Here is a 12,584-nt window from a genome sequence, read left to right as displayed (position 1 = left end):
TCTGGGAATAGACACCCTAATGATGAGCTTTGTGTCCATTTAATCCTAAGACAAAAGCAATTCAGTGGAGAAAATGTTAAACTTTATTGCGTTTACTTCATACATTTAGTCAATGGTGTACATTTCTGAAAAACTATCCAGATATGCATTTATTAGTTATGATTGTAGACCCCCCAAAAAGCAATGACCAGCACACTCAGGAAGTAAAATACATTTATTGAGTGCTTAAAGGAATGGTAGAGAGGTGGAAAAAATTGAATGTCAGAATTCCTCTGCCTGTTGGGTCAGATCACCAAAACATGCAAACACCCCATGATTAACGGAGACTGTTTATTTTGATTTGATTTAAGGGCGATGACCAGAAGCAGACCGTAAGCATTTCTCCTCTCTGAATATCTCAAAGTCCACCAAACTGTTTCACCCCAGCCTGCTGGCCACCTTGGGCATTGAGGCGGCTGAGGGGAATGAGCTTCATCGTCGTCTCTTTCAGCGAGTACCAGCGGTTGTGCCATGTCACCCAAATGATGCCGTTGTCGAAGCCGGCCTCCCCCGCATCCTTTTCTGTGTATCTGCCACCTGGATAAACACGACACAGCTAGTTCAGACCTGACACGACTGTAGTAATTTAGACAAATAATAAAAAAAACCCCACAGGGTTTGCACATTAAGCTGCTCCATTTATGCAAAAAAAAAAATAAAATACGGATTTTAAAAAGATAGTTCTGATCTAATGAAGTGGGGTTCTGTGGAAAGATTATGTACAATTATTATCTTACCTGTTGTAATCGCTGTTTGAACAACCTCAGTTTGAGAAATAGAGGTTAATTCTGACTGAACTAATGAGCTATCAGCTAGTCAGAGTGAGACCAGGATGCCTTGCTGCTGTCTTGAGACAGCCTTAATCTCAAAATCTTTATAGGTGGTTTATGCAAATGTTTTAATAACTTTGACTTTGCTGTCAGTTTTGCATTGCACTGTTGTTTACGGAGATTCTTAAGGTTATTTGCAAGTGCAGTTAGAAGCAGCAACGGCTAGCTGTAGCAGTTCTGATGCATCCTGTGGCGCTTCCTGAAATGTTTCTGCTTGGGCCTTGGTTCAGCTCAGACTATCTGTTACCCAGTCAGTCTGGGTTAAACTCTATGTCTCTAATCTGAGGTTGGTTAAAGAGCTGTCTACGCCAGGTAAGATAGCTTTCAGCAGAACCCTACTTGATAAGATCTGTCCTAAAGGGATGGTTCAGACACTCTTTTCCAGAGGGTCTTACCCTGGTAGTATTGTCCGTTCAAGTGTGCAGCGTGACATCTGTTCATCCACCAGCCCGAGCCGTCCTGCTGAGCGCAGTTGCCGTCATACCGGTCATTGTCACTGTCAAATGTGCTGAACTGCATGCCGTTGTGGGACGTGTAGAACTTGTCACTGGGGTCGTCTCCAAAGTCAAAGCCGTCGAAAGCATCGCCCGCATTACCATTAAGGTAGAAACCGTAGGTGAGGCGGTACTTGTCGGCCTCTGACCCGATTCTGAACATATTGTAGTCAGCAAACCTGGGGAAAAGCAAAGAAAAGAGAAAGACTTCAGTTCCATAACAACTCTGCTTTCTCCTTCATTTTCCTCTATTAAAGGTCATCAAATCATTGACGTGGCCATGTTTGCTCTGTGGTCATGTCTCTTTGCTGTGTCCTTACGTAATCTTTCTTTTTTTTTTAAATGTGTGGGTGTGTGTTTGTACTTTTTGTTCCCCTCCCAGTCAACGAGCTCGACCCTCAGCACGGTGGGGAGGGTCGTGGTGGCCGTCAGCAGGTGGATCTTCTCGTTGCCGAGCCAGAATTCTGTAGTGTCATCCGGGGAGAGGTAACCGAAGCCCTCCTTGTACTGGATCCAGTCCTTGGAGAAGTCCACGCTGCCGTCACGTCTCTGTGGACATGAAAAGGCATATTTTTCAGTTTTAGAATCTCCTGGTTTAGACTGACGAAGCACACCTTGTCTATATCTGTAAGAAAATGTGCAGGAATGATAATGATGATGATGATGACGATGATGCAAACCCTTTGTATCACAGTGAAGCCACGTCCAGTGTCGTCAATCTCACAATAGACCAAGAACTGCTGTGGTGCTTTTGCTGGCTTCACGTAGTAAAGACCGCTTGTAGTGGCACCTTTGTTCGCAATATCCTGGCAGTCTGATAAGGAAAAAAAAATAATCGAAACAAAAACAATTTATATTTAGCCTCTGATCAATTACATAGTAAGTAATGATGTAAATCTCATGAATTTATGCTGGATGCCCACATCACAGACATCCAATACTGACTTTCAGCTTTGTCCTAAAATTATTTGATGATATTAACAACTGTAGATGAAGGGATATTTAAAGTCGTCACAATTTTACTTTGAGGAACATGATTCTGAAATTCCACTATTTTTAAACACAGTTTTCTGCAGACTGGTGAACTCCTGCCCATCTTTGCTTCTGAGAGATCCAGCTGCTTTAAAATGCTCTTTTTATACCCAGTCCTCTTACTGACCTGCTCACAGTTAACCTAATTAATTGGTTTCTTATTTGTACTATTTACTTTTACAGCTTTTTGTTGACTCTGTCTCAACTGTCTCCCCCAAAAGGGTACAATTTTTTACTTTAAACACTCAATATGTGTACTATGTTCCATTCCAACTAAAATATGGGGTTTTGGGATTTGTAAATTATTGCCTTTTGTTTGTATTTACACTGCACACAGTGTCTCAACTTGTTGTACACCAGGTTTAGTTTAAAATAAACATGTGTACTCTGCTTTCATGCACCCTATTGATTTTAGTCTTTAACTAAACACTGATGTGGGGCAAACGTTCAGTTCAGACCAGATTGAGTAACGTATGGTGAAACAGGACGGTCACAGAGTATCAGCTTCTGTTTTCCTTTTGTTTGTTTTTACCTGTCCCTGTGATACTTTGGGTCTCCACCGTGTCCCTGCAGGGCTGACTGCATTTCTGCTGCAGCTGGAATGCATGCGTCTTCAAGTCTGCCATTCTCCTCTCGTTGGACGAGATTAACTCCTGAAGTTCGCTGGAAAAACACAGTGACAAATCCAATAAAAGAAAATAAATCCAAACAGGGTAAAAGATGTGTGGGTAGTCAACTGGTTTGCTGTGATTTCAAGCAATGGAAACTAATATAGTGGATTTTTAAAAAGAAAAATGTAATTGCTTTGTTTATGTCATTATTATCTGTATCATGTAATGGATCATGTAATTCACTGAGTGCGTTTTTGTCCATCTGTTGGTAAAATATCTCATAAACCAGAGGGCAAATTTTACTGAAACCTTCAGAAATTAATCACTGGCTGTTCATCTACAACTGAAAAACTTTTAGACTCAACCAAGAGACGGCTGCCACAGCTAACTGACCTTAGCAAACACAAAAATAACTATAACTCCATCACTTTTACAAATACTGAGCTAAAATTTGACATAGTAGTAGCTGAGAGTCATTCACAACACATATTCTGAGTGTTAGATCTCAAGGAATCATGTGAACCTCATGTCAGGTTCAAGGTTTGACAGAAACGGGTAAAACTTCAACATCAATTCTCAACATAATAAGAATCTTAGTTTAAAACTCCAGCATGAAACGCGATATGGATTTCTTTAAGGAATGCTAGGCCTTTAATTATGTTTGTCATCATACTGCCCATCTATGATTATTGAGGAATTTACAGATAAAAAAAGATTTGATTAAACTAGAAAAGGTGTTGCATACTTGAGCTCTATTTGTAATTCAGGAAATTTATTAAACCACATTTTTTCAAAAACAAAAGCTAAAGAATTTCCTAAAGTTTTTTATTTACATGTAAATCTGGAATGTGTAGCACTTTTCAAAAATGTTTTGATTGTCTCCTGATTTTAAGTCTCAAAAGTTTTTGGTGTTTCTACTTTTTTATTGATACCATTTTACAACCAGACAAAAAAGAAAAACAAGAACAAATAAGAACACAATCCATAAAATGACCCTATCAGAAAAAATGTTTCTGAGTAAGTTCTTTTCTAAATAAAAACCAAAATGCCGCAGAAATACCCAAGTAACAATAAACTTGTTCTAAAGATCATGTTATTCCACTGAAACCCTTGAAGATGCAGCTGAAACACTAAGAAAAACTTACAGTATTTGCTGCTCTTGTGCAATGATGGTCTTTTCAAATCGAAGGACATCATCCAGCATGCTAGATGACTTCTTATAATATGGATCTGAAAAACAAAAGTTACTGAAATGATGCACTAGTTAAGTTAAGTCTGTATGTTTATGACTCTTATCTAAATAAAATAGATAAAAAAAGGCTTCAGAAGAAATTCTGAGTGAAGAGCTGGTAGATGAAGATAACACGCCTTTAGTTGTCTCACTGCTCAGAGGAAGTAGGAACCAGACTGGCTCGTGATACCTGGCAGCGCAGATTTCTGAGCTGAAGTCGTCGAATCTTTCATGTATGAAATCGTTTCTTCTGCCCCGTTAGTCAAATTTGCAATCGTCTCCAGTTGTTCTTGCATCGCCGTCAAGTCCTCATTCACCCCTGGTAAATAGTTCAGCAAGTAATCAGCAACTCCACATGTGGTGGGGCAATACTTTCCCTAAATGCAGACAAAAAACGTGTGAAGAGATTCGCATTTAGGCTTACAAATAAAAACAGATATAATCCTCTCTGTTTGGGACATAAACTTACAAAGCCATCGTTCATGTTGCACGTTGCCATGCTGTCTCCTCTGGTTTGCTGCACACACACAAGAGAGACGCGTCAGCTTAGATTCATCCACAAGAGCAAACTTTCTTTACTGAACAGCAGAAGAGAGCAGACTTACAGCTGACGAGAAGGAGAACAGGAGGAGAAATATTCCTGCTGGAGCCAGAAGTGATGGAGCCATGTTGATTTGTCCACCAGTTGTGGTTTTGTGATTCTTTGGAGAGTGATGAGCTGCTCGACGCAGTGGGATATTTATCTGAACAAGGTCCTCCGCTCAGCTTCTGATAAGGTGTCCGTACACAAACATCCCACTCACTTTGTTCCCGAACCTGTGAGTCAAACGCCCGACAGAGGCCACTTCCCAGATGTGACGGATTCTGACTGACAGTTGCTGTACAGCTGTTGGGACACATCTGTTTGAGTGTTTATTGGGCTTTCTATCAGGACAAGCGCTGAACAAGAAGCGGGGGAAACCATGACTCAGCTTCTGGATTTTGCACAGGTTTTTTGGATTCTGACGGGCAAACTTTTTATTCTAATGTCAAGCTTCCCAATTAGTGACTTGACAGAACTCGACGACACGTCACAACACGAGTCAGTGTTTATAAAATCCCATCTTTGTGTCAAACATCTTCATTAATAAGGAGCCACCAAGTAATCGTAAACCTGACTATAACAGCATCAAGCCCCCAGAGAGGTCAAAGGTTCAGCTGTTTTCCTAATTAAACTGAACTAGAAAACTGTCCTAATTCTACCCCTATCCTGGTAGAAGTACAAACACACACTTCTGAATCAACCAGTGTTTGTTTGTTATAGTGAATTTATCAAAAATACTGAATTTGTAATGTTGTAAAAAACACCCCCCCCCCCCAAAATTAATCTGTTTAATTTTAAACAGATTAATTTACAAAGCTCACGTTAACTGTGTTCTTTTGATACAGAATATCACTTAATAAACACAAAGTCATCTGGTTTCATCTGCTGCACTCGCACAATAAACCACTAGTGGGAGTGAAACCGCTGCGAAATCAAACATGATCAGATTACAACCCCTAAACTCACCTGAAGATAGTTGTAGTGAAGCAGGAGCGAAGGGCTGAACCTTTTAAAGATGTTCTTGTTCAGAGAAAACCACTGGGAGGAGAATCATGGAAAATCATGTCTGAAAAATAAACAGACGTGGGAACACCTACTTACTCCACTTTCAGTCTGAAGGTTTCATGTATCAGAACATAATAAGTAAATAAAATACTCGACAAGTATAAATACTTGGTAAAACTAACCTCAAATGGTATCCTCATCAGAACCACAAAATCCCTCTGTCATCTCAGTAATGTTTATTACAAACACTAATCTTCTGCTGCTGCTTTAAGTCATTATTGACCACAAAATATTTCTGCTGGACTCTGAGGTTTCTTTGAAAAAAGTTTCTCAAATATGACGTGAAAGTATGTGTATATTTTAGATCTGGCAGCTGCAGTAACTTATTTAATTATTCCTGACATCTTGAATTATGTGCAACTGTTACACCTAACATACTTTTATTTGTTTGCAATACATAATACAACCAAGTACTCACCTACTACATACCTGGCCCATACCTAGTACTTATCTGGTACTAAGCTGGTACGTACAGGGTTCTTACCTGGCATATACTGGGTACTTACTGGGTACATACTTTAGACTTACCTGATACCAGGTAAGTACTATGTACTTGATAAGTACCTAGTATTCATCAGGTACATATATCAGGTATTTTCCAGGCTTTATTGTGTATTGTTACCCTTAATTCCATTCAGATCTGTTTTTTATTGCTGTTGTAAAGTTTCACCAGATGTTTGCTGATAAAGGGTTAATCTGTGGTAATTCTTCCAGGTGCCTGATTGTAAAATACTCATCATTTTATTACATCAAATCAAACGGCGAAGCTACGTGTGGTCAAATGAAGCTTAACGATGATTTATCTGCTGACATGAAATGAATTTCACCTCACATGACCTGATTTTATTATGTGACAAATAAAACAGGATGGGTTTAAGGCCCTGCTGACTCGAGGACGACCTGCCAGGCCCAGGAAGGTAAACAGTGCTGAACTCGTCCTGAAGCGGTCGACTTGTGTAGACACACGACAGATGGAAAGTGCCGCCTCCTTTCTCTAACTGCCATGATGGCGCGGGCTCCATCTCTGAATTCATTTAGGATTGAAACAAGCAAAAACAAACCCAAAAAATTGGCTTTCTTAAAAAGTGTCTGCTGCAGTTTCAAAACTCTCACCCAGAAATCAAAATATGCTTCAGAATCTTCCTGGAAACTTTGAATCTTCTAAACAACATAAGTATCAAGGCTGAGAAACAAAGTGTCTATAGTTTACAAGTTGCCTGACCAGTAATTAAATCCAAGGAGTCTTATTGGGGTCCCCTATTAGCCTCAGCTATAAGGTTTTTAGCTGCTCATATAAATTTTTGCTGCGCGTGGGGCAAAGGTTTGTTTTTAATGCCACATTGGGGTTCAGCTGGGGGCCATGGACTGTAAGTCGACTCAGCTGAATGTGGTGTGACTCGTACTGAAATACAATTTATGCACACACCATGTAAAACCTGTTTATTAAGAATGAAAAATTTTACAAGGGAGTGTAATGGCTGCCATTTAAAGCAGCTCCAGTTGTAACATCTTTACGGTGGTTCATGTGAACATGATAAACCTTTACACCAACATTAATTTTGCATTACCAGGTTATTTACACAAAACTTGGTTATTTGCAAGTGCAAATAGTAGCAGCAGCAGCTAGAATCCTAAGAGGACTATCATAATATATCTCAGCATTTAAAAAAAATGTCTCAGTGGTTCCATAGAAATTTTTACACTTTTTACAAAAGCAGAAAATTCAGAGCAAGTTCTCAATGTGTGGCTGTCACAAGTGCAATAATTGAGGATAGAAACATACCTTTCAGCTGATTTATTTAGAGTTTTAACTCCACAAGTGTAGCTTTAGGTGTATTCCTTTATTTAAATTTAGGTTTAAAGTGACCAATCTCAAAAACTACAATAAAAAAATACTGTGATAAAAGTCAAGCCAAGAATAGTTCGTATTCACTTAATATTTACTTCATTTGTTGAAAGTTTGGTCTGTTTTGAGCTCAGTGGCACGCCCACTAAACTAGCAGGGACACAGAATATGAGCTCTGTTTGCTTTAAATTTATTAGTGTTGAAATGAGCTCGATGGTATTATCTACTCAATAATCAGACGCGTGTCTGATTATTATTACTTCTTTTGAGGAAGTGTGTGTACGTACACACACTTCCTCAAAAGAAGTGTGTCATCCACAGGTCAAATCGACTTTCTCCCAGACGGAGAAGACAACTGGCCTCAGTCAGTTTCCTGCCATTATTCATCCCTTTGCACAGTCTTTACAGAATCTGGGTCCATCAGATACAAAGGACTGAGACATTAAACAGAAATATTTCCCAAGATACTTTCTCGGTTAAACAGTGAGCATGTAACTGAAGGCTAAGATAAAAGAGCCTTGATAAAAAAAGCCTCTATGATAAAAGGCAAAGAATAGTAATTAAAGAAAATCTTAGAAGAAAGTTCATGTTTTCATGTGTCACAAATTGTGGATAAAAGGCACAAAATACAAGACTGGGAGGCAGGCAGCAGGGCAACGTAACAAAAGACATTTACTTGTGTTAATATGGGTAGTATGTTTGTGTGTGTGTGTACTTTTTTAAGTAGTTCTTACAATCTGTGCTTTTGCTTTCTACATTAAGTAGCTTGTAGCATGTAATTTTAGTTTTCATAAACAATATCTGGAGCTCATTGTTGACCAGTTTGAAACTTTTTTACATCTATAGTACTTTCAGACACCAAAACTCAATTAGGTGCAATTTCTTCTATATTAGACTATTTCAGATTGTAGTACAACTTTACACTTTCATGTTTACCGCCAGAGGCTGCTCCAGTCGCCTACAGCCTGAGTGAGTCGTCCTCTCGTGAAAAGGTGACCAGTCGTTTAAATGTTTGTTTTTTATGTGTTTGATTGTCTGTCAGATAGCAAAATATCTCATGAACCGGTAAACAGATTTTAATAACCCTCAAAAAGCAATTACTGGATGTACATGTTCAGCTCATTAACCTTTGGAGTTCAGCTGATTCAAGATGGTCGCCACAGCTAATCAACCTGAGCAGCACAAACATGGCTATAACTCAGCAAATTTTACAGATATTGAGTTAAAATTTGGTGTGGGAGTAGCTGAGAGTCGTCCTCCACCCATACTCTAACACTAACAGAGTGAAAGCTCTTTTCTTAAAACTCTGACATGCAAGTAGCAGGCAGTTATATCTTCTTATCTTAATTATCAGTTTTTATCAGTTATTTTTGTGCATCTGAGCACAATAATCAGCAAACTGTCTCCAAATAGTTTCACTCTGTACAAACTATCCAAAAACTGCACTCACACAATCTACAGAAAATTCAAGCACGTTTCACAGAAACACACTGATTTATTTGACAAAACCTTGGATTGTTACTGATTCTTCTTATCAGAAAAAACCGTCAGCACCTGACCAAACGGCTTACAACCTTTTCTGTGACACATCAGGCTGAAGGCAGCTTTCAACACTGAAGTCAGGAGCACGTGCCCGAACAAAATACAGTCTGATTTCTGTTTTGATCCAGTGTGTGAGCCAACATATTAACTGGAGTCTGAAACCAGAAACAAAGAGTTTTGTTTCAGTAGTAAGTATCTTAAGTCAGTTCCTGGAGGGATGAAGTTCCATAAAACCAAAACCAAAACAAAACAACAAAATAAAAACAAGCAGCCATTAGCAAACAGCAAATATTTTCCTTAATGATCTCTAGTCTTTCATTTTTTAATAGAAATAATCAATATTTTGTAAGCCTAAAGAACACAACATTCACCAGTGTCTGATATAAAATATATGACCGCTTCCACTCCTTTTTGCATTTCATGGCGCCAAGTTAAAGAAAAAGATTCAAATCCAAGAAATCCTGTCATTCTTTCCCAGAGGGTGCATGTGTTCATAAACCTTTGGGAGCCAATCATTTCCCTGCTTTCCTCTCCCCCTCGCGCCACAGAGGATAAAAAGCTCACTCCTCCGAAGCGCCTCGGAGTTGTTTTCCACCAAAAGCGCCACGATGCTGCAGCTGCTGACATTCCTGGTTGAGAAGTTCTCCGTTGTCTTCAAGCTCAAAGTATTTGAGTTCTGCTGCTTGAAGGGTGAGGACCAGGAGCGCCCGGTGCAGCGGGCTCCAGCCCCCCTCCTCTGCAGGGGGGACCTGCTGGAGGTCCCCAGAACCCTTTTCATCCACTTTGGCATCTATTTAGGGGACAATAAAGTAGCTCACCTGATCCCTGACATCCTCCCTCTGCTCACAAACAACAACAAGCTCATCAGGTCTGTCATCACGAACGACAGACTCGTCCTTGGCTGCATGTATAAATCTGCCACGGTGAGAGTGGACACGCTGGAGGACTTTGCATACGGCTCCAAAATCCTGGTGAACTCTACAGACAAGGTGATGAAGATGCAACCTCTGGCCAGTGACTGTGTCGCCCGGAGAGCAGAGAAGCTCATCGGAGAGTTTCCCTACAGCCTGCTGTGGAATAACTGCGAACACTTTGGGACCTACTGCAGATACGGATCTGCATCCAGCCAGCAAACAGAGAAGGTACAGTTTCAAAGATTTTCACAAAACAAGGGCAGAGCCATCAGGGATCACATATTCTATTTGACTATCTGTAAACATAAGTGACTGTGCTTTGGGTATAAGTTTATGCTCAATAATGTAAGCAGGATCAATATTAGATCATTTGCCAGAACAGAACAGAACAGATCTTTAATAAAATTCTTAAACAGATGATTATTCTTTTGATTTTTAAAAATCTTATCAGGGTGAAAGAATTTTAAGATCAACTAAAATTGAACATTTATTCATTTTAAACCTATAAAAAACAAACAAACAAAAAAAGAAAGGTTCCCACAAAGAAAAGAAGAAATAAAGACAAAAGTTAAATGAATTCAGACACATGTCAGTTTGGGAACTGTACCTATTAATGATTTAAATAACGTAAATTAATTATAGAGTTTATATGTTGAGTAAACCAGCTACTGGAGAGCACAAGCCAGTGTATCTCTTGTGCCGGTCTCAAGCCTGGGGAAATGATGACGACCGCCATCAGTGCTGCTGACAAACAGCAGAAATTGTGCTAATGTTAGTTTAAGACCACGAGGAGGGAAATGTGCCAGGAGATAGAGGGAGAAGAGGAAAGGAGAGGGAGGCAGGGGGAGAAGTGAGGCTACAGAGAGGTCAGAGGTCACAAATAAGCAGATACTTCGAGTACTTAGGGTCGACTGTCCAGGAAAACAGGGAATGTGGTAAAGAGGTGAAGAAGAGAGTCCAGGCAGGATGGAGTGGATGGAGAAAAGTTTCAGGAGTGATTTGTGACAAAAGGGTGGCAGCAAAGTCAAAGGAAAGGTTGGCAAGACAGTGGAGAGCAGATATGTTGTATGATTTGGAGACAGTTGGACTCATAAAAAGACAGGAGACAGAACTGGAAGTGGCAGAGCTGAAGATGTCGAGGTTCTCCTTGGGAGGGACGAGGATGGACAAGATTAGGAATGAGGTCATCAGAGGTCCAGCACAGGTTGAATGACTGGGAGATAAAGTTAGAGAGGCCAGACTGAGATGGTTTGGACATGTGCAGAGGAGGGACAGTGGGTATATTGGTAGAAAGATGTTAGAGACAAAGAGGAGACATATGGATGCAGTTAGAGAGGACATGGAGGTAGTTGGAGTGAGGACAGAGGACACAGAGGACAGAGTGAGATAGAGGAGGATGACTCTCTGTGGACACCCCTGAAAGGGAACAGCCAAAAGACAAAGAAGAAGATATGTTGAGTAAAGTGTGTATACACACACAGTCACAAAAACATCTGTATATTGTACTTAAGAGGTACATCTTTTTCAATAAATCTGCAAATAAGATTGTTAAAATTAAACAAAATGCAGATGACTCATGTTTTTTTCTGTTTGTAAGTGAATCTTAATAAAGGTAACAATTTTCCAAACCATCATAATGATTTGATACAACAATATTTCCATCACGTCTGATTCACATCAGGTAAACAATGATGTCCCTTTTCTGTCAGTTAGACTTTAGATCAATCTTTAAGCACTTCAATATAAAATTTCTGCCCCCCAAAAAACCACAACAATAAATTCATGATTTTCTTTCTCTTTTTTTAAAATTTAGTTTTGTGAATGTTTGAAATCAGTCATCAGAGACCACCGCAGCGTCATCATCTCAGGGCTTCTTGGACTCGTCTCCATTGTCTACTTTGGCATGGCTCCTTCAACTACATTACCCACAATTCTGATCCCCTTCACTCTGTGGATGGCTGGTTAAAGGACTGAGAAACGATCAACCTGTGAAGAAACAGAACTGAACTGAAAAGGACGGACTGAAAAGCTCACAGTGATGCTCGAGTCACTCTGTGTTTATGTTTTGTTACCATATTTATGGTTAGATGTTGAGTGAATCGTGTTATAAGCTGCTTTTTCATCAGTGTGAGAGGTTTGTTTTGGCTTTGTTTTGAGTTCAACAAAAATAATTGGACTAAATACTGGCATCTACATGCTTGTATGTTCAGAGTTTATGACAGGAGGCTATAAAGCTGTTAATATGACTCCTGTTTATTAAAAAGTTTGTTTTCTTGTGTCTGTTTCTACATATTTATTTCCACACAGCAGCTGTTTGGTTTCAGGTTTCACTTTGAAAGCACTCTGCAGGAATAAAAAAAAATCAAAATTACAGCAATATATAGATATAAAACAAAT

General features: G+C 39.5%; 2 protein-coding genes across 2 annotated transcripts; one reads left to right on the top strand and one right to left on the bottom strand.

Annotated features, from left to right (window-relative positions):
- Positions 1-195: 195 nt before the first annotated feature.
- Positions 196-5,035, bottom strand: fgg (fibrinogen gamma chain). The gene is made up of 9 exons (XM_017406610.3): positions 4,843-5,035; positions 4,707-4,754; positions 4,428-4,614; positions 4,152-4,236; positions 2,928-3,058; positions 2,044-2,177; positions 1,728-1,912; positions 1,265-1,542; positions 196-576 (listed from the first exon to the last, which is right to left on the bottom strand). The coding sequence occupies exons 1-9, from the start codon at positions 4,903-4,905 to the stop codon at positions 398-400; spliced, it is 1,290 nt and encodes a 429-aa protein (XP_017262099.1). The 5' UTR covers positions 4,906-5,035; the 3' UTR covers positions 196-397.
- Positions 5,036-9,865: 4,830 nt separating this feature from the next.
- Positions 9,866-12,406, top strand: lrata (lecithin retinol acyltransferase a). Its single transcript, XM_017404510.3, has 2 exons — positions 9,866-10,415; positions 12,001-12,406. The coding sequence occupies exons 1-2, from the start codon at positions 9,882-9,884 to the stop codon at positions 12,151-12,153; spliced, it is 687 nt and encodes a 228-aa protein (XP_017259999.1). The 5' UTR covers positions 9,866-9,881; the 3' UTR covers positions 12,154-12,406.
- The last annotated feature ends 178 nt before the right edge of the window (positions 12,407-12,584 follow it).

The sequence above is a fragment of the Kryptolebias marmoratus genome, linkage group LG3 (genome assembly GCF_001649575.2).
Source record: "Kryptolebias marmoratus isolate JLee-2015 linkage group LG3, ASM164957v2, whole genome shotgun sequence".
Classification (NCBI taxonomy): domain Eukaryota; kingdom Metazoa; phylum Chordata; class Actinopteri; order Cyprinodontiformes; family Rivulidae; genus Kryptolebias; species Kryptolebias marmoratus.
The sequence above is the reverse complement of the archived record's forward strand: the minus strand, read 5'-3'. Positions and strand labels throughout refer to the sequence as shown.